This window comes from Ammospiza nelsoni, chromosome 1 (genome assembly GCF_027579445.1).
Source record: "Ammospiza nelsoni isolate bAmmNel1 chromosome 1, bAmmNel1.pri, whole genome shotgun sequence".
NCBI lineage: Eukaryota > Metazoa > Chordata > Aves > Passeriformes > Passerellidae > Ammospiza > Ammospiza nelsoni.
Genome location: NC_080633.1, coordinates 81875064 through 81896716, shown reverse-complemented (window position 1 = coordinate 81896716; position 21653 = coordinate 81875064). Strand labels below are relative to the sequence as shown.

Below are 21653 nucleotides of genomic sequence, written 5' to 3'. Positions count from 1 at the left end.
AGAAAATTAGCGCTAACTAGAGGGAAGTGAAAGTAGTGAGCTGATCTTTGTCTGTAGCGGGAGTAACCCATGGTGAAGGGGTGCAGAGGCTGCCTGACCTAGCTGTGCTTTTCTTTGACCATTAGGTGTGTATATATGTGCAGGAGGTTCCCTCTGGACAGCAAGAAACCTTCTTTCCCTGTGAGGGAGACCAGGCACTGGCACAGGTTGCCCAGGGGAGTGTGGAGTCTCCATCCTTGGAGATTCTTGGAACACACCTGGACATGGATCTTTGGCATCCTGCTCGTAGGTTGTGCAGGGGTTCAGACCACGTGACCTCCAAGAAGTCTCTGGCCACTTCTGCCCTTCTTAATGGCTTACTGTAGAAAAGCAGCTCTTGCAATACATTTTTTTTTATTATTTTAATTTTAATTCTTTTATTTGATTACTTCCCAAGGGTACATGCATACCCAGCTGTTTTCCTTCCTCAGAGTTCTTCTGTTATCCTGAAATCCTCCGCTTTTTTGCCTTCAGCTTCTGTTCCTTGGCTAGAGGTGTGTTTTTGAATCATTACTGAAAGTGTGTGACCAATGTGGTAATTAAATGTGCACTTTGAAGTCTGTTTCTGATGCAAATTGCCTGCATTGGAGTGATGAAGATGCTGTACCCTGTCTGCATTTCTCCATAAATAAAGCTCTAAGTATGGCTTGATCCTCAAAGGAGCCTTGAGCCACAGCAGTTCCATTGCTCTATCTCTGACTTTTAATTTTTTTCTTTTCCGCTACAGGAAAATTAGTGTGAGAAAGCCACCTGCCAGGTACTCTTATCTTTAAAAGGTCCAAAGGGATAGAGGATTCTGTTACATGATTCCTGATTACTTTCTTAATGCTGTTGCTTTTACTGCTCCTCCTTTCTGCAAACAACTAACCATCTTAGGTTCTTGTTGCTAAATCAAATTAAGCATGCCATAGTTTGTCCTGGAAATGATGAGAAGAGTTTCCACCAAATGTGCTCCATTGCTATGGGACAAGAACCATACAATAGCCTATCTCTGTCCCTTCTTTTGGACCCTGGGGAACAGGATTCCTTGCAACAAATGATTTAAATCCTGAATGAGACAGACACACCTGTAGAGCTGTATGAGCCAAGTGGGATATGTGCTTGCAGCGCACGTGAATGTTTTGTTTGTCACTGTAATTGTTTGAAGTAAAGTCTGTCACGAGCACAAATTAGTAACTTTTTGCCACAGCATTTTTGAATACATAAACACAGTACAGACTTGCTCATCTGCGTATTCTGGTATCTGTACAAAAATGCCAAGATTTTCCTTGGCATGCAGTAGTGACTTGTCAATGTAGATACCTTTCATGTTGCCATGTGTGGTGTGACTTGTCTCAACTGCCCATTTTACAAATTTTCTTTGTGGTAGGTTTGAGGAGAAAAATCAGTTTAAAACTATCTGAAGTCACCTGTTAAAGCAGTAGTTGTCACCCATCTGTGATTGGTGCCCAAGCTGATGCGCTGTACTTGGTGTAGCCATAAAGTTTTTTAGAGCCTAGAGCCACACAGGGCTTTGTCTATTTACCCTTTGAAGTCTGTCAGCACCCCAGAAACCCTAGCTGTCAAGTAGGACAGGAGAAAATCTGGGGACAGGCACTATTCACTCCCATGTGCACACACAGCTTTTCATTCACTTTCTGCATCTGTGAACTGCTGTTTTATTTCTTTCAGGTCCTTGTGACTGGACACCATGCCTCTTCCAGAAACCATGTTCTGTGCTCAGCAGATCAAAATCCCCCCGGAGCTACCCGATATTCTGAAGCAATTTACTAAAGCTGCTATCAGGACTCAGCCTTTTGATGTTTTGCAGTGGGCAGCTGCGTAAGTATGGTGTTCACCTAACAACAGAGAGCTCTACATATGGACCCTCAAAACCTCACTCTCCTCTTTATTGTATAGTGGACACAGCTTTGAATATTGCATCAGCATATACATTGCATATACACTTCTGTGTACTAATGCAGCATGTAAGCCTTTAAAAATTTTTATTTATTTTATTTCTTTTCTGTTTCCTTGAGGTTTAGGGCTGGCTTACTTCTGAAATAACTGGATTTCCATACAGAAAAATGCACCTTAATTTAATTTTTGTTATTAGTTCTTCTATCTGAAAGACCAACTCTTTTTCCTTTTGGTTTGGTTTGGTTTTTCTTTTCTCATCTGAGATTCAGTTCTTGGAATTTAAAGGAAAAAATAGACATTAGCTTTCTAGTTCTTAAGCCTGGTTAGGTTTCTCTTCTTTCTTTCTTTCTGGGAAAAGTACCTGAAAAATTGCACCTTTAGAGCGATAATCGGCATAATAAATCTCTTTCTATAAAGTTGATTTAGATGTTTAAATGTTTCTCCTTTAACAGTTTGTTTCTTTTACCTCAACTGCTCACTATAATTTTTTCCTGCCCTATGGTTTGTGTGGGCAAGCTCTTGCAAGGTATCTGTGAGATGTTCTCAGCTGGGGGGATTGGAAAACATCTGTACCGTGTAAGGGAGGGGAGGTTGTTAACACAGCCAGGCTGGAGTCCGGCTTGTCTGTTAGAAAGAAAATAATCTGAAGCTGAATTGTTACCGCTGCAGTGTTGGACAAAGCCAGCAGGACCACCTTGAAATGGTGTGGCGTTTCTTAGGAATGTGATGGAGGTGAGGTGCGGCTGCCTGTGTAGCTGGAGCCTGCTGGGGCTGCGGGAGCAGGGGCAGCCCCGAGCTCTGCCTGAGCACTGCAGCAGCGCGGCTGCTGTGATCCTCCTGCTGCTCCCATCGCAGCCCCTCTCTCTGGAGCATGCACCTGGCAGAGCAAGATCCGTCCCTGGGAGCCATGCAATGCAGAGCAAAGCTGTGGCTTCACACGTGCTGCTGCTGCTGCTGTAGTGCTGGTGCCTGTGAATCATCAGATGAGGAACTGGATCTGGCTGAAAAATAGCCCGGGTGTTATCTGTGCATGCATACTGTGCATCTGTTTCTGTAGTCACACTAATTCAGTTCTGGAGTGCTGCCTGCTGTATTTTAGCAGGTGTTTGCACAGCATGGGATAGCCTGGACATGGACAGGGATGACCAAGGCAGATGAGGCAGAACAGGTGGAGAAACTTGTTAATTAGATGCACCTGAATAAAAACTGAGTTTTCCTTGCATAATTCAGTTTGCTGGCCAGTTAAGGCAGAGGCAGTTCTTAAGGTTGACAGCCTTATAATTAAAAGGATGTGCATCCAATGCCCTTTATGCTCTACTCTTAAATTTTACTTTAGAGTGAACAGAAATGCTGAGTGGCAATGTGAATATACAGATGTAAATTTTGGGTAGTGCATGAGGGGAGTGTTAAACAGATAGGTCCTCAGGTTCATCAACCAAAAGAACTGAATATAGCATGCACAAAATAAGTTAAATGCCTTAAGAATTATTAGAGTGTCATGAAAAGGGGCAAGTAAAGTCTAAAGATTGTGGGTTTTGGGCACAGGAATATGGGAGTTGTGCATGTAGACAACTTACCCGGTGCTGCTGCTCCTGTGGGGGAGCCTGCAGACTCTTACACTGAACTGTAAGAGAATTTACTTCTGTGCAGTTTGTAATGGCCATGGGCATTAAGGTGTGTTGCTCTTTCCATTCATTTAGGTATTTTTCAGCCTTATCTAAAGGTGAACCCCTTCCTGTGAAGGAGAGGCTCGAAATGCCATTAGCAACAGAGAAAAAAGATGCTGGTTTGACCCCAGGACTCCTTAAGGTCTTGCACAAACAGGTACAAGCTGTTCTTTATCAAATGCACAATGCTATTGAGGAATGCTGATGTGTTGGGGATGGCTGGGGAGAGAGACTGTCAAGTATTTGAAGTATTTTGGGGAGACACTGTGTTCTTAAATTTGTTCTGGTTTTTGGAGTTCTTATAGTGGTACCATGATTTTGTTCAAAGCTCTCTTCCAAAGGCATGGTGGCCATTGCAGAACTGAGGGAAAAATGGAAGCATTTGGGCTTGCCAGAGGAGCAGCTGGAAGCTATCCTGCAGTTGGACAGTTTTGGCGAGGAGGTGGAATGGATGAAGTTTCTGGCACTTGGGTGCAGCGTGCTTGGTGGGGTACGTTCACAGCAGCAGCCCTCATATCCAAACACAAGGGGTTGCCTAGGATCCATATGCAAGATAGACCATAGAACAATTAGTGCAGAGGGATTTGGGGAATGGTGATTGCTTTTGCAGCAGCTGGTAAAGTGGCTTGAGTGTTTACTTCCCTTGTGAATCAGATTTTGGTCTGGGGAACTTAACCAGAAGGATGGCTAAGTCCTCAGTGGAAGAGCAAGTGTGTCTGCCGGGTGCTTGTCCTGTGTGAGAGAGGATGATGCAGGAATGATGCTGATGGCATCAGTGTAAATGTCCATGAAGGAGAACTGAAGGGAGAAATTAAAGAAACAATTTTTAATTGATTGTGTAACCAATTAAATTTTCTCAGCAGCATTTAATGTTACTACAGCTTCACTTAGTTCTTTTAATGTCAGTAATAAAATCTCAGCAGAGCATTTCAACAGAATGAAAGATTATAAAATGCATTAAGCTGATGTTCTTATAAAGTATAATACTTCTAATGATTTCTACAGTAGGGAAGAAGAGGTACTAAAAAGAAAATATATGTGAAATAATTTTTTGTGAATGTTGCAATATCTGGAAGGCCTGAATGTTAGCCTGGCCTGGCAGTGCAACTGTGCAATTGTCTGTCTGTGTGTCTATCCATCTGTCTTTCCATCTGTCTGTCTTTATTTCAAATTTGCATTTCTTGATTCTAGTCTTCCTCCCAAAATGATCTTGTCATTCAGGCTCTTCTCTTAATTTAAAAATAGTAACAGCAACATTACTTATCTAAAAGACAACAACCCCTCTCTCCTGCAAAAAAACCCCAAATAAACCAAAACTAAAAATGGAGTCACAAGAACATCATTCTGATGGAGCTAGACAGACTAAATTTCACCATCTCACCATCCTTTTGCATAGTAAGTGAACGGTTTGATTTCAGTACTACATAATGAAACCTAGATCTCAGTTTCCTGAACCAGAGAGAAAGACATACATGAGAAATTTACATTCATTTCCTGGAGCTGTAAATTGTGTTCGCAGTCAGACAGGGTCATGGTTGAGATACAAGAGTAGACAAATACAAACTTCTTAAGAGCACCAGTCTGAAGTATCCTTTTTGTAAAGCATCAATACATTTTTACAAAAGCCTTTACAAAAGGAGAAATGACCACACAGGTAGCCTGTTAAATTATCTTTCAAAGTTGGCAAAATGGATGTGAATAACTTTGCTGTGTTGTGAGAGAGACCGTGGCAGTTTGGGGTGGCAGGACCAGAAAGGACAGTAGAGCGGCAGCCAAATGCAAAATGTAGAGTTGGCCATCATAGGGTCAGCTGCTTCTCTTTTCCCTGAAAATCTTCCAGGGGAGAAGATACATTAAGTAAAACTGGTAAGGGATTATACGATGACACTTCTTTGGCCTGTGTTCTAGATCTTAAACAGATATTTTATTTATTTTAAGTATTGCTATTCTACTGTTAGGAAATACTTTCTTTTTACATAGATGTCGCTTGCTTGTTAATGAAAATGTAAGAGTAAATTTTGAAAAAGTTGCAGTGAAAAATATTAAGACTTAGGTGGAAGAAAGCCTGTTTGGGTTTGGTTTTGTGCTTTTATATTTTGGATATATATGGTGCATATTTGGTGCATGGTGGTTTTACTTGTTTGTTTCTTCAATGGCATCCAATCAGTCTTTGAATGAAACTCAATGCTGAAATTTTCAACACTTTTCCCAATATAGCTCAGCATGCATAGGGCACTGGATTGTCAACACCATATTAAAGGAAGTATTTTTTCAAAGTATATTTGGAACTAATGATTTGAAGCATGTTTTTTAAAGGTAACTTGGATGTTATTGACCTTTGACTAAACTGAAATATTCTTTAGATGCCTTTGCCTCAGTGCTTTTTCTACTGTTGATTAAAATGGAACTTGCATAGAGATAGGGGAAACAGTAAATATCAGCCAAAATATAATCTAAAAGTGATGTAATATAATATCATAATAAAATTACCAAACCTGTATTTATTTTCTGGGGGTTGTAAACTTATCTATATTAACTGCTGCTGAGAATTCATTTGGAGCCATTGAGGTAGTATACACACACAAAAAGATCTTTTACTAGATACAGTGATGTTGGAGCTTTTACCGTAGCAGAACAGAGCAATTCGGCCCTAATGGAGAGAGAGCTCAGATTACCCTATGCAATCTTTAACCATCACAAGATTCTGGTATTTTTTACTCCTGCCTCTACTAGAAATACATTATTGTTTCCATCCTTGGGCCTGCACTAGACAGTAAATTTGGGGTTTAAAGCTAGGCAATGATGATAACGCCTCCATCTCATTTACCCTCCCTTTTAATGGCTTACAGTGTGGATTTTGCCATGATATGCAAGGATGTTCATGGCTCTGATACTTTTCCTTTCATTTCTTGCTGGAACCCTGCAGTCCTTACTGAGTTCAATGAAGCAGGCCTGTGAGATCCTAACAAGAGACCCAGAAGGTGGAGCAGCTCGAATTCCCTTCGAAACATTCTCGTTCCTTTATTTGTATTTGGCCAGTATTGATGGAGAGATATCAGAGACAGAAACTAATGCATTCCTCGAGGAAATTAAAGAAAAAGCGTAAGTAAAAAATCTGTGCAAGGAATTTTAATGTATCAGTTGCCTCTGGGTTCTCCGTAAGCCTTTAATTTCAGGTGAATAGTACATTTTCTTTTGGGCATAGCCATGATGACCAAGATTGTATCAAAAATATACAGAGTTATTTTTTGTCAACTTCAGCATTTACACTGTTAAAAGATAAATTGTTATTTATCTATCTTTCTGTGAAATATTGAAGTCTTTGCAGGGTGGTATAATTTTCCCTATAGGAAGCTATTATATACAGGCTTGTAACATCTGCATAGTCCCGCTTCTGGAACCAGCAGCATTTTCTGGGCTGTTTTTTTGATTTAACAGATCATAAATCCCCTTTTTATTGCATTTCATATAGGCCTAAATTGTATCTTTACCAACACACTAGATTTACGATGTGAAAGTGCCATTTAAAAATTTTGGTTTATTCCTTTCCAGGGACAAACACTCTGGCATGGTGCTGATCAGACACTTCCTGCCATACTCCTTCATATTTTATTGATCAACCTTACCAACCCTACTCTTCAGCATGAGGTGAGAAGAAAATAAAAGAAGGAATAAATAAGTTCAAGAAAGTAATTTGTGTTCAAAGTACCATAATTTGCACATTTCAGAACAACATGATCCTCTTCTCTAGCATTTCCTTTTCTTTGTCATGCTTTTGAGATGGCCCTTCAGGGGATGTTGATTGAATAATACATGGTTATATTGTTCTCCAGCCTCTCAGATACTGATGGCCACCCCTAGGGAGTAACCCCTTCACTCATCTGCTGATACTGAATTGAGCAAAAGTTGTTTTGTTACCGAGCTTCCTACCTACACTTGATAGCTGATTAAGTAAAACATGGAATTGAGTTAAGCCAGGGCAGATGTAACTGGAGCATTTCTCATTATGCTTCTGGTAGCTCTCACTTCATTTTGACTCTGGTACAAATACAGCTTGTCTGCCAGGACATGCTCTATTTAAACTGTTTTACCAGGCCCTACTGAAAGAACTTAATGAGAACTGTGGCTGAGCTGGTAGACAAAACCAATGCAAGGACTGCAGTGGTTCCATATTGTTTTCCCTCTAATTAGAAGCCTTTTAGATCTTAAATACTCTTTTTCATTTTTGGATAAACTTGTTAAAATAAGGATGTTTTAAAATATATTTTGTTTTCTGACAGGTAAAGCTACTGCATTTATCACACAGGTGAGGAACACCTTACACAGAGTTGTTTGGTTAAACTGCTGTAACAGGTATAGAAGTCTAAATCCATCAAAACTAGACCAAATATTTACTGACAGATAGTCACACTTAATTGCAGAAACAACTGAGATATGAAAGAGGATACTAGAGGCTACAGTAAAACTGGAAAGATTCCCTTTGACTGAGAAGGCCACAACCAGGAGCAACATGAAGTGCCCTTTCTTGGCACATTGAATAAACAGAAGTATTTTAGGAAAGATGGATCTTGTTCTCTTGTGGTTGTTTACTTTGTTGAGGCAAGAAGCTTGGCTGATGGTGACTGACCTTGCTGAAGTAATTGTGTGAGGAATTAACAGAACAGTACATCCTTAATATCTACCTGCATGTTTAAAGTCTGTTTCAGCAACCTCTATCACAAACACATGTATGTTAGTTCACAGTGTGGGAAGTCTTCCTAGTTAGTGCTGGAAGGAAATGCACCCGCTGTTTGAATATGGTACTCAGCAATACTCAAGTGTCCTTGGTACCTCCCCCCAGCTTCTGTGGAGAGCTACATTCTCATCACCTTTGCCAGATTATATTGTTCTGAATTTTCTTTGTGCATGAGCTTGGGAACACTAACTTTTGTGTTATTGTCCATTTAACACCAGCTGCAGTTGAAGATGTTTTATCCTGTTGGAGAACTCTGAAATCTACCCTCTGACAGATGCTGTAAGTAGGCAATGTCACCTAGAGGTAACAGTGTCAGGTAGGAGAGGGAGCTCTCTTCATGCCTTCCCTGTTTGTAACTGATCTGGACTCCAGGGATTAGCGCTGTTCTATATCCACTACTTACAGGCCAGGAAGGCTAGTAAGTACAGCCTCTCATAAATTTTATTCTTCAGCCTAGTCAGAATAACTCAAATACATGACAGATCAATATAATTTATTAACAGATGTATAAATGTTACAGATTTACACATTATCTGAAATACACTGCTTCCATCCTGACAAACTGTAGCACTTTTTCGTCTCCAAGCAGCACAGGTGTGATGCAACACCAATATTATGTGCGCACCTTTACTGTCTTGGGCAAAACAGTAGTAACAATAGTTCTTGTGGAAGTTATGTTTTGAACAGCTGACAAACAAAATCATCAGGTTGTTGTTCCTACTTTCTTCTTTTATGGTTGTAATACTTGTCTTCATCCCTGAAACAAAAACATAAACATTGTGTGGGGCTGTTAGGCTCAGCATGAAAGTCTGAAGAGAAAAAAAACTTGGAAAATGGAAAGCTCTAATTAAATGTAGTCCTCTAAGGAGAGAAAGTAAACTGCTCTTAGACAGTTTATTTTCCATGCTGCTTTAATCAAGCCTTGTCATGCAGTGCCAGAGTGGCAATTAGTTTAGGATGAATGGCATCACAGTGTAATGAAGCCAGCTTTGAGACAAGCCATCATTGCCATCCCTGCAGTTATGTAATGCATTTACCCACACACAAGGGGCAAGGCAGCATTTCTTCTGCACAACAGTCCCTATCATGTCTGCTCAAACACAGGTCCCACACACCTGTGCTCCTGCAGATGTAAATATCAACTTTGTTGATGGTATTACAAGCTGTGGCCTAGATTTATTTTCTTTTGCTAAATTGTATATCCAGATGTACCAAAGAGCAATAGCATTGTTTTGAAGCATCTAATGTGGAAAGGTTAATAATACTATTTATTAAGGTCTAGAGCCAACTAGAGCAGAAATCATCATTAGACATGACAGGCACTTAGTTGTGGATGAGAAACATGCTGTCCCTTTAACCATACTGATCAAGGAGTAAAATCAACAGCCTGTTACAGTACTGTTGCAACCCTGCAAGCATGCTACAGAAAGTGCCACCTTTCAGATGTGCCAGTAAATTCTGAAGTCTGGATCACAGTTTGTGATCTCACAGTATGTTGTTTAATATTAGTAGCCTCATACCACTGACTTGTCATACTGCACATGAGGCTGGCCTAGCTTTTTAACTGGATGAGACATTCTCAACCTCTGCATGAAGTTCTCATAGAAAACAGCTACAGCTGCCTGATTGAGAAGTAGAGGTGTTCTGCTCACCTCTCTCTTTTTCTCCGAGAGTCTCTGTCTTTGCCTCTCTCGCGACTCCTCCTCCGTTTACTGGGACTCCTGCTGGTGTCTCTCCTGTGTCTCGTGCACTCCGTGTCCTTGCTGCTTCCCCCTGACTGCCGCGAGTCCGCCGAAGCTGACCGCCTGTCCTCCCTTCTGAAAGTAAACTTAAGTGACTTTCATCAATAAAAACAGTTTCACAGTCACTGCTTCCAGTACCAGTTTTGTAATATAGTGACATACTACTGATGTAAGACAGAAGACATATCTTTTACAAAGCCTTTCTCTCTAAGAAATGCAATACCTCCCAAAAGAGGCCCAATGTCCATGTGCATATCTCAGCACTCTAACCCAGTTATTTCCTATGAGCACTGCTCCTTAACACCTCTGCTTGTCAAACAGGAGACAGTAGAAGGGGTTCACTCTGTTTTGCTTCAAATCTTTTAACTCTTCAAGCACCTGCCTTAAGCTGCAACCTACAGCTGGAGAACCTAAGTCGTGATCTGACAGAATCACAGAATTGTTAGGGTTGGAAGGGACCTCTGGAGATCTTCTAATCCACTCCCCTTGCCAAGGCAGGGTCACCTAGAGCAGGTTACACAGGAACCTGTTCAGGTGGGTTTTGAATTTCTCTAGACAGGGAGACTCCAGGATCTCCCTGGGCAGACTGTTCCAGTGCTCTGCCACCCATTCATCTTCATTTTAATGCTGTCACTTTCTAGTGTATTCCAAAAACATTCTCCTCTCAAAGACCTGAAGAGGCACAAATAAGCAATCACTAGGTCATGACTCCATGTTTACTTCAGTGACAAACATGTGGAAGGGTGTGCAGTGCTGCTTGACACAGCAGAAATATGTATAGCTACAACACCATCCCATTTAGCACAGCAGCATTTGCAGGGATAAGAACTGTAAAGCCTCCCCATATTTACTATGTTATGGAAACTTTTACTCTGAGGTGTAATATATCTAGCACATGTCATGTGGTAGGGAAGGGTAAGAAATTGTGTACTTGTATTTCCAAGTGTCCTTCTGTGCCCAGCTACAAGATATATACACATTTGGGCACAGAGGGAGCACTATTCATCCCCCAGCTCCACCAGAAACTCGCTGTTCAGCTGAATTACGTGCAACTAACCTACTTACCTCTGAAAGAAAGATACTTATTAATTTTTCTCCATCCTCCATGCAGGCAGAGTTTCTCAAGCAAGACTTAATAGAATTAGTATAAAATAAACCGTGCATATGACTCAAATAATGTTGATATGTGCTATTAGAAGAAGGTGGTAAGATAAAATTACAATCTGCTTCGTGCCTGAAGAAGCTGTCAGCTGTGGCATACCTTCCTGAAGACTTTGACTTCCCTCCTTCACATATCTCTGAATTATCCAACCTATTCTCCTCCTGCCACTGATTGCTGAGTTCTTCCATATGCACACCAATCACATCCCGAATCACCTGCAGATTAAGATATATTAAAAACAAACATCTCATGGTAGTGCCTGAACTAGCACTAAACAAACTGTAAACATCTCAAAAAAAAACCTAACCTCACAAAAATCTCCCCCAAATCCTGTACATCAGATGTTTGAATAGAAAGTCTTATTTGCAGAAAAATGTTTCAGCATACATTTAAATAGCACCATTTTATGATAGTGAGCTATATCTTGCTGGCATTTTCACATTCAAACTTTAGCAGTTAGGAATGTTCATTATTTGTAACTTGCTGCAACAAACCAAAAACATTCCTCTACAGTTTGCAACAATAACAAAGCAGAATACAAGAAGCAGAGAAAGACCCATTATTTGTCTTTGAAAGCATATGTACGCTGATATATAATAAACACTTTTGTGCAAAAAAGCCTTTTTTCCCATCTCACCTCAGTGTAGGACTTCTTTGTTATGTGAACATTCTTAGCTCTGTATGACTGCCGCCGCCTTTTGTAATCTCGCATTTCAGCCAGAATTTCAAGATGGGACTTTGGACCTTTCTGACTATCATCTAGCAAAAAATTGGGAGTAAAACAAATGGTCATTAGCAGGATGTTAGCACCTGCAGGTGTGCAGGCCTCGTACGTTCAGAAACATAAAATAATTGTGCTCTTTCTCAAGTTCCTCCTGTACTTAGTAACTATGGTGAATTTATCTCAAGCTTCCTCCTCCAACCTTCTTGCTGGCTGCTTACACACAAGTAAAAAGCCACCAAGCAAATGCTGTTATGTGATCTCGGTCTCCAAACTGTGATCCACACCAATATATAGGCTTGTGATTTGGTCAAATGCCTTCTAAATACAAATCATGTTTTCAAAGCCAGTATTACGCTAAGACACAGAATGAGAAAGCCAGATTCTGTAAAAAAGTTACCTGCATAGATGCCAAGCACTGTCACACCTCCTAGGCACAGCAGGGCCTGCAGGGTGACACAGATGCTTTTGCTGCACTTGGAAGTTACAAACTGGCATGACTCAACGGGGATGAGAGGTTCCAGAACAACACCAAAGTATGTTTGCTCAAGAGCTCCACCTGGATGACTCCCAACCTCTCCTGTTCAGCTTTTACTGTTAAGCAATCTTTAATCTCATCACGTCTTACAGCAAATAACTGTTCCAGGCTGCACAGCACAGTGGCAACATTAGGCAACCTGGAGACAGCTGCAGCAAAGACAGAAGATCCATCCACTGAGATACCCATAATACATGTGCAAAGGGCAGAGCACTTTTCCAAGAAGGTAAACATCATAAAGGACAACAAACTAGCATTTTGTGATCCCAGATCTTTGTTGTAGCTCTTAAGAACAGTATGCTCTCCTCCACAAAAAAAAAAAAAAAAAAAAAAAAAAAAAACCGAAAAAACCCACAATCAATTCTGTTTGGCTACCAACAAAACTCATGTAACTGGACAAAGTGAAAGTTCTGAGCCATAAATTCAACAACAGATCATTCTTCAAACCTTGGGTGATTTTTGCTGCTAAATCCACAAAGAGATCACTGTCATTTTCCGTAATCTGGGATCTGGACCTCTGTTTCTTTGTCTCCTCAACAACGTAATCGTAAAGGGCAAGGCGGTCAGCTTGGGTCAGGTCACAGGTGAAACGCTTGTGGTTTTGAGGAACTTCTATGGGCAGTAATGAGTAAGAACCTGGAGGTTGGACAGAGAGCTGTTACTTGTAAAGTAGCATAATTATGCAGGAAAATAGCAAGAAGCTCAACAAACAAACAATGCAGTATCTCCCAGGCTGTTTTCATCCTTCCCCTATGTATCTGTAAGAAGTTTCAACCTTCTTAATTTGAGAAGATGAAAACTGCTCAAAGATCCCTCCCAAGCCCCCCTCAGGCTGTCAAACCCCTCTTGATTGCTTACACAGATACAGTTTTCATTTGCCACAAAGAAATCATACTAGATTAGATGAAAGCAACCTCTGTAATTTCCCATGAGTTTCAGCTCTTGGCTTATGAGCTAAGTCAAGAGAGGCTGCAGCTCTATGTTGTGGGTTTATCTTATTCCTAAAACGTTACATAAAGTGCTAGCTGCACAATACCTGTTCTGCCAACAGGAATGAAAAGTTCTAGGAGACTAGATAACCAAGCACTGTGAAAATCAGTCTCACTCACACTGCCACCTTCTCTACAGAGCTTTTATAAGAGACTGACACAGGAATTTATAGCTAAAAGGACTACAAAGGAACTTTCAAAGTGCTCCAGATCAGATAACTGACTTAAAGCTATGGAAACAAGCACGCTGCCTGAACACTCTTCTTTCCCATCCCCCAGTTAAAACATATTTGCTTCCAAACAAATTAATCCATTCTCAATTCTCTGCAACAGCAGTTAAGTGATTTCCACAGAGATACAGGATGCAATCCTCTAGGACATTGCCAGCAGAACACCATTTGAGTCAAAAACTTTCAGTTTTCCTGCAACCACTGATCTGACCTCCATAATCCTGCCTCCTCCAACACAATCCCACCCATCTCCAGGCAGACAGCAGAGCCAACACATAAGAAGGATGTATGCAACAACAGCAAACCTAGAGCTTCTCCAGATTATTCAGCTCTTAATGGAAGCTGGGCAATCTTTCACATCCTGCTATCACTAAAGACACCAAAAAAGAGGAAGAGAAACCACAGTAACTCTACAAACAAACCTAAAATACGAGATTTCAGCATTACTGTACTTGGAACCTAAATCAGAACTGTTCTAACATGAACGAATAAATTTAAACACAAAAACTAGAAGTCTCTTTTTAAAATGCAGTGTTCTTCCAGTGTCTCAGAAGTCCATAAAAATGCACTGATAATTACATGCTTGTGATTTTAGAGGAATTACACAACTTGTGATTAAGACGAGTTTTTCTTTTCAACAATATGCTTGCTACTATTATAAATATGGTTGGAATTGAAAAAAGAAAACCAAGAAAGAAAATCTCTTCCTTTGAGACAGTGACTCAAAAGGAAATTTACAATGAAAAAATTATTTTTCTTTTGTTTCTGTTGCCAAAGCCTTTACAAATCTAACAACAGGCCAAGCTGTCACAATGAGAACCACCGATCCAGTTTTAGTGTTATCCTCAGGGAAAGGCAAGCTTGCAGGGCAGTCTGGGCAGTGAACACTGGCATCTAGTGGCTCACTGGTGCACCTTTGCAATGAACCACTCCACAAAGGGTTTATCTGCTGCTTCTCTACTTGGATGTGGTTGTGTCAAATTTATGAGTTCCTACGTCCCTTCAGAGGAAATGCACCTGCCATGCTCAAAGCACAGTGCTCATCCCAGGACTTCCCCTTTCCAAGAAACCGTCCATTAAGCCTCTATTTGCTATGCCAGAGAAACAAAGAAACCATGAAAAGCTGTCCAAGCAAGAGCTGCTGTATTTCACTGTCAGAAAAGTTTCAGTGTTACTTTTCCTTCTGCCTATATATGTTTAACAAACCAATGTCTACAGAGAGCAAGTGTTCCTTCAGGTGTTGCAGTAATTTCTCAACCATACACTAAATCTCAACAGATTCCACAGGGAGCCCTATTTTTCTGCTTGATCTAAATCTGAACCTTCAAAGACTCCATCCTAGCCTGGTCCCCTGTCTGGTCACAAAACCCAGTGAAAAATGAAATGTAAAGGAATTAGTGAGCCTGGAGCAGTGACAAAGGACAACATCACATTTGCAAATGTGCCAGCATAGTTCTTATACAACTTCTTAGTTCAGTCTTGAAACAGTCCAACATAGTAACCAGCTTGTTGCTTGGTTGATTCAGTCCTGAAGGCAGTAAGAGATATGAGCACAACAAACTCAAAGTCTCTCATCTAGTTGCCCCAAGTGTAGAACCTAATCTTGCTCCAAGACGTGCAGGGGAAGGGATATTAAAAATAAATGAAGTGAAATTCCTCACAGCAGTTCTCAGTGGAATGAAGGAAGCAGCAAGGAGGGAGACAAGGGCAGCTCTCCACAGGAGGCTGGTGAAATCACATCAGTATCTGCTTGCTCCTTACCTTCACTGTAGCCTGCACCTTCCTTCACACTTTGGGCTCTAGCCTGCTTAACAATGTGAAACTGTAGATCTTTATCTGCAGGCAGAGAAGAAAATAAAATCATAACACTTTTACATCAAGTTCTCGAGTACTTGAGTTACTCGTCATTCCTCAACCTCTATTATGACACTTACGGTATGGTACAAAACATCATAGTTTTGTTCATTTGAACTAAAAATGTAATTTTCATCTACTATGTATTTGAAATGAGGGGAGAAAATTAAGGAAAAAAATGTATTTCTGGGGTTACAAGGATACGGAAAAAGAAATGTATGTATATTGCTCTCTGTACCACTGCTTTATCTCTAAATTCTACAGACAATCTCCCCACCTTCTAAGCATTCATTTTAATACATTTTCTGCATTTGATGCAAGAGTGAGGACTGAGAACACAGGAAGAAACTCCTAAGAGGACAAAACAGATCCTCCTTGGATTTTAAGACAAAAATATAAAAGTAATACAGAGTAGAATTACACAGTGATACAAGCATAACAACGGTAAATTAAGGCAAATTGCAAATTACAATTTGAGAAAACTAACGTACTGATTGAAACAGTCAAGACTTTCAGGAGGTCTTGGGGAGTTTACAGCTACCGTGAGGACCCGGCCTCCTTAGTCCCACATCTCTGTCCTTCCCCGGGATCTCCCCACGGCCCCTCATCCCCTGCACTCCTCAGCCCAGCCGCGTGTGCCGCCGCTGCCGCTTACCCATGGCGATGCTGGGAACCTTCAGGTTTCCGTAGAAAAAGCTGGAGTCGTACATCTCGGCCTGCGGGACCAAAGGGCTCGGTCAAGGCCCGGCCAGGCGCCGCCGAGCGGCGCTGGCAGCCCAGGGCAGCAGCCCCATTGCCGAGCCCGCTTCCCGAGCCGCGCTCCCACCTCCTCCTCGGCGGAGTATCCCATCCTGCGGAGCCGGCAGGACGCCGCGTGCCTCTCCAGCGACGCGCGGGGGACACGGTGATGGACGTCGTAGGGGCACAGCACCCACTCCACCTGCGAGGGGACACGGGTGGGTCAGCCCCGGCCCGCCGGCCCCGCCGCCCTGCCCCGCGCAGCCCCCCGCCGCCTCACCGGGTCCCCGCCGAGCCACACGGCGCTGCGAGCCGCCATCGCTGCAACGGGCGCCGCCATGGCCGCGCCGCGCAGCCCCGTGACCGAGAGGGGCGGCCCCGGCACCGCCTTCGCTGAGGGCGCTCCCGCCTCCGAGGGGCGGCACCCGGTCTGCAGGGGGTGCGGAGGGGTCTGAGTCAAGCTTTGCCTTTTATTTTTTAAAATTAGTGTCCGGTAGCTGGTCAGTTACGATTAATCAGTTGCATTGTCAGCATCGGATGCTTGGTTAGTGTTAAAAATGCATATTTTATGATTGGCTTTTCGCAAGTATTAAAATGAATACTATGTGTGTTGTGTTAGAAAGTAATGCTGCATTCATTCTCTTAAGTAGTGTGTTAAATATAGTTTTAGGTTATAAAAAAATGTTAAAATAGGAACTATGCTATGTAGGATACATTTTAAAGAAAAGACTTGCAGCGAGATAGCAGCCACAGGACACCCAAATCTTTCAGAGAAAAAGAATTTATTGCCCTCTTATCAGAAGAAACAAACTTCTTCCCGCCTCGAAGGCGCTGTGAGGATTCAGAGGAAGAAGTTGGCGATGACCAGACAGAATCCTGTGTTTGAATTGAATTTATGCATCATGTATGAATATGCAACAGGCTGTTGTTTTTAAGGGTTAATCCTTTGTTAATGGGTGTCCTTTTTCGGGCTCATGCTGCCCAGAAAAAGGTACCCAGACATCCGTAACTCTTTGTCTTTATTGTCTCATATTGTCCTAACTCAAATTGTCCAAATTATTATTATTCTAATTGTATTACTATTTTTATAACTATTTTATTACTATTAAACTTTTAAAAATTTAAAAACAAGTGATTGGCGTTTTTCACAGTTAGAATTTTAGGGAGTAAGGAAGACAATCCCAAGTCGGATGGGCTGTCCGGACGAGAGGCACCAGGAGCAGAGCGAGGTGGCTGAGCAGTAATTGGGGACTGTAATCCCGGCAGTGGGCGATCCGCGACCTCCGACTCACTGGCCACTCAGAACGGACCCCAGGCTCAGATGGAGAGCAGGACGGCGCCACGGACTGATTAGCATGAGCAGCAAGAGACACAGCCAGCAGATGGGGATTGAGTAGCAATGAACACAAAAGTTACGTAATTTGCAACCAATGACTGCTAACGCCCCTGCTTGCTGAAATGTGTAAACAGCGCGAAGTTCCGGCGCTCGGCAAGGCAGCGGCGTGCGGGTCACTCCCAGCTGACTGCCTGGCGAGACAGGAGCAAGCATTGGGAATGCCGCGGTGCCTCAGGGCCGCGGGCGCCGCCTGCCGGCGGGAGGCCGCGGGAACACCCCCGCCCTGCCCCAGGGGACAGCGGGCTTCGCCTTCCCTGCACAAGCCGGGGTGCCCGCCCGCCTCATGAGGGCTCCTCGCCTGGGCCCCCAGAGCCGCCAAAGCGCTCCCGTGACCGTGACGGGGCAGGAGGAACATCAGCCCCCCTGTCGCCATCCAGGCCCTGAGGCCCGATTCTCTCTTGGAACATGTGAAAAGCGCCAAAAACGCCAATCACTTGGTTTTGGTTTTTTTTTTTTTTAATTTTAAAAGTTTAATAGTAATAAAATGGTTATAAACATAGTAATACAACTAGAGTAATAATAATTTGGACAATTTGAATTAGGACAATATGAGACAATAAAGACAAAGAGTTACGGATGTCCGGGTACCTTTTTCTGGGCAGCACGAGCAAGGACACCCATTAACAAAGGATCAACCCTTAAAAACAACAGCCTGTTGCATATTCATACACCTCATACATGATGCATAAAAATTCCATTCAAATACAGGATTCTGTCTGGTCATCATCAACTTCTTCCTCTGAATCCTGACAGCACCTTCGAGGCGGGAAGAAGTTTGTTTCTTCTGATAAGAGGGCAATAAATTCTTTTTCTCTGAAAGATTTAGGTGTCCTGTACCTTGCTTCATGTCCATTCTTTAAAAAAAAGTATCCTACATAGCATAGTTTCTATTTTAACATTTTTTTATAACCTAAAACTATATTTAACACACTACTTAAGAGAATTAATACAGCATTACTTTCTAACACAACACATTTAATATTCATTTAATATTTGCGAAAAGCCAATCATAAAATACGCGTTTTTCACAGAACATGAGGAATGTGGTGTGAGATGACAGCAGGCCCTCCAGCAGGCCACTGCCATGGGACCATGAGAGGATCCCCAAGCAGCAAGATATGCAGGGCAGAACCAGGATGGGTTTGTGTCCCTGTGGAGCACAGAGGTGTTGTCAGTGCGGGAGCAGCTGCATGGCTGCACAGGGATACCCCAGGGTCCTGCCCAGTACTTGGCCTTAATTCTGAGAGCATTTCGCTGAGGGGTTGAGGGAGCAATAGGGCTCAATCAGACTGTAAGGCAGGATGAGGAAAGAAGGACTACGTTAAGGGATAGATTTCACATGATTGACATCTGTGCTTGCCTATTTGCTGTCTCTGGAAAGCACACGACTGGATGGAACAGTGGGTCTATCAAGGCAGGGTGGGGGAGAGGCAGCATGACAGATGCAGCTGCCAGAATGACTTCTGTACATCTGCTTTTCGTTAGCAGATTACAGCCCTTCCCTGCACAGCGAATTTGAGACTCAGCTGGGATTTTAGCCCTCTGAGAGATTTGGTGCCTCTAACTACATTTGCCTGGGGATCTTTGACATCACATGATACAGAATACTTGTTGTGAAGACTCTTCCCAGCTGCACTTGCATTTTCATCCATGCTGTGCTGCAGTACACTCGCTAGCATTAACACATTTTATCAAAAGAGGACTGAGAAAAGCTGTGCAAAACTGTTTTGACCATCTTCACTGGAAAAAAAAAATTATTCAAAATTATGAAAGTCAAATTCAACAAAGTATCCACACAGATTTGTTTTATGACTAAAAATTAAACAAAAAATTGATTTTGTTTGTTTATAAATTAAATTGGTAGTAATTGGGGTAGATGTTTTGTTCAGTTAAACAACAATATTTTGAATGATTCAAAATTATTTTAGGGGCTTCTTTTCCTCTAAAAAACCCCAGTTCCTGTTATCATGGTACAATTGTGGCTACAGACTTTCCAGGAGCAAACTGACTGGATGGGAGAAAAAGATCATCAGCTTACAAAAGTTCATAGCACCACTTTTTCTTCCAGGCACAATCACACTTAGGTTGGCTTCCCATCAAGCACAGAGTGGGATTGTCACAGTCTTTCAGCTAAAACTCTTCCCCAGCTGTTGTCTCCAGTCTGTGGCACACCCTCTTCTCCTGCACCCAGCACTGTGCTGCTGCTGCCCAACAGTGCTGTGACTTTGTCATCAAACATTAACACGTGGTTAATAATGTAAGCTTAACACTCTCAGTCTCATGGTCCCTTCTGAGAAGGAGAGAGGAAAGTGCACAGCTGCGTTTCCCCAGGCAGGAATGCTGCCTCACTGCAGGATGCTGCAGCAGGGGTGCTTGAGGATGGTGCAGCGCCTTTGCAGAGCTGCAATTCATGGCAAGGAGTGTGGTGCTTTTGTAGGCGCTCTTTCTGGACAGCACTGATCTATGGAGAAAGGCTCTGTGGAAATCATCCCCAAATATCCTCACAGTGCAGCAGAACAGTCCTAAACTGCTGGACAAGCAGAAGGTACAACAGGGAATTGGTGCATACATGAAGCCAACATAAAAACCATACAGTGCTTCTGGAGAACTCCTTAAATGTACCACCTTGTGCTTTCCTTTAGATTGAATTTATACTGCTAGATACTCCAGCTGTTGGCACATCAGGAACCACCTAGTTTAGGATCATACCCTGGGGCACAAAGCTTAACCTAGGTTGAATGATCCCAAGCCAACAAAGTCACTTGGTACCTCCAAGAGTGCCAGGTTGAAACCACACTGAAATCACACTGCTCTTAAGGTCCAAACCTTCCTAATGGATATGCAGGAAGAGTGGGAGGCTCCTCCTGAGCAGCAAACCTCTTCCCCACACAGCTGACACAGGGAGGAGCATCCCATGGCTTGTGTTAGATTTTTCCTCCACTACTAAAAGAACCTTGCAGACTTTCTGCAGCCAGGTATTTATTTAGAAGTATACTAAATTTTTCTCTAACATGAAAGAAAGACATTTTTCATGTTTAGCATTCTTTCTATTCCTTAGATTCAAAGCACTACTTAACAGTTTGATTGTGTTCACTGTTACCCCTAGAAACAAGGGAAAAATGTGAAAGCTCAATTTATTAATTTTTTAAAACATGCTTTGGGTAAAGAGAAATAAAACAAGCTTTGTAACAGTTTTCTCAATCCTTACCACATTCGGCATGCACATTTCTGGATGGGAAAAGGGCCATGGAGCCAGGCAAAACAAGCTGTAGGATGAACAGAAACCTCATGGGACTACCCAAAAGCCAAAATGGAAGCAGCCTGGCTTGTGGGCCCAGACAGCCCATGCAGGCCTGGGAGATAGAAAAGACAGCTCCTGACCTCCAACTGTGACAGATTTTTGCTGGTTCCAGCCCAACGTGCTTGGCAAATCTACAACAAGATCTGTGCATCTTTGTGAAGGATATGGAGTAGGCAGCCAGCACCTGGCAGACCACAGTCTATCCTGCAGCAGGGAATGACTCTCCCAGGACATATGCCATGCAGATCCCTAGGGCAGTTTAAACTGCAGCTGCTTCCTTAACACTCACCCCTTGGCTTGGAGGAGCAGGGGGTGTTGGACAGGAAGGTTGGGGGTCCCATCCTGGTGCTGAGATTGACTGTACTCACCTCAGAGCTGGCTCAACTCACCTCAGCTCTGGCTGTTGCCACCTCTTCTCCGTTGCCGCTGGAGCATGCATGTCAGCCTCATCTTCTCCAGGGAAGGAGTTGTGATATCCAGGCTGGTAGCAACAGTGTCACTCTGCAAAAATGAGAGAGATTTGGTGAAGATGAAGCACACTTGAATTTCAGACACTTAAATTTCATTGTTGTAGTGTGTTTTGTTGGGATGTTCTGTTTCTCCCCCATTTTGTTGTGATGGTTCTGTCCTCCCAGTTTGCCC

At 42.5% G+C, this 21653-nt stretch overlaps 2 protein-coding genes across 5 annotated transcripts; one reads left to right on the top strand and one right to left on the bottom strand.

Annotated features, from left to right (window-relative positions):
* Positions 1-752: 752 nt before the first annotated feature.
* ROPN1L (rhophilin associated tail protein 1 like) lies at positions 753-8824 on the top strand. Of its 2 annotated transcripts, none has more exons than XM_059475020.1 (7): positions 753-796; positions 1711-1860; positions 3639-3762; positions 3934-4095; positions 6532-6707; positions 7158-7253; positions 8559-8824. In XM_059475020.1, the coding sequence occupies exons 2-6, from the start codon at positions 1730-1732 to the stop codon at positions 7219-7221; spliced, it is 657 nt and encodes a 218-aa protein (XP_059331003.1). In that variant the 5' UTR covers positions 753-796; positions 1711-1729; the 3' UTR covers positions 7222-7253; positions 8559-8824. The 2 variants fall into 2 exon arrangements, with proteins under 2 accessions (XP_059331003.1, XP_059330993.1); XM_059475010.1 differs by lacking the exon at positions 8559-8824 and adding an exon at positions 7886-8277.
* Positions 8675-16711, bottom strand: SNRNP48 (small nuclear ribonucleoprotein U11/U12 subunit 48). 3 transcript variants are annotated; one of them, XM_059474983.1, is made up of 9 exons: positions 16595-16711; positions 16403-16516; positions 16232-16292; positions 15484-15558; positions 12951-13139; positions 11882-12003; positions 11344-11459; positions 9993-10168; positions 8675-9097 (listed from the first exon to the last, which is right to left on the bottom strand). In XM_059474983.1, the coding sequence occupies exons 1-9, from the start codon at positions 16652-16654 to the stop codon at positions 8808-8810; spliced, it is 1203 nt and encodes a 400-aa protein (XP_059330966.1). In that variant the 5' UTR covers positions 16655-16711; the 3' UTR covers positions 8675-8807. The 3 variants fall into 3 exon arrangements, with proteins under 3 accessions (XP_059330966.1, XP_059330972.1, XP_059330981.1); XM_059474989.1 differs by having other exon boundaries at positions 8817-9097; positions 9993-10157; XM_059474998.1 differs by having other exon boundaries at positions 8817-9097; positions 9993-10154.
* Positions 16712-21653: the final 4942 nt, after the last annotated feature.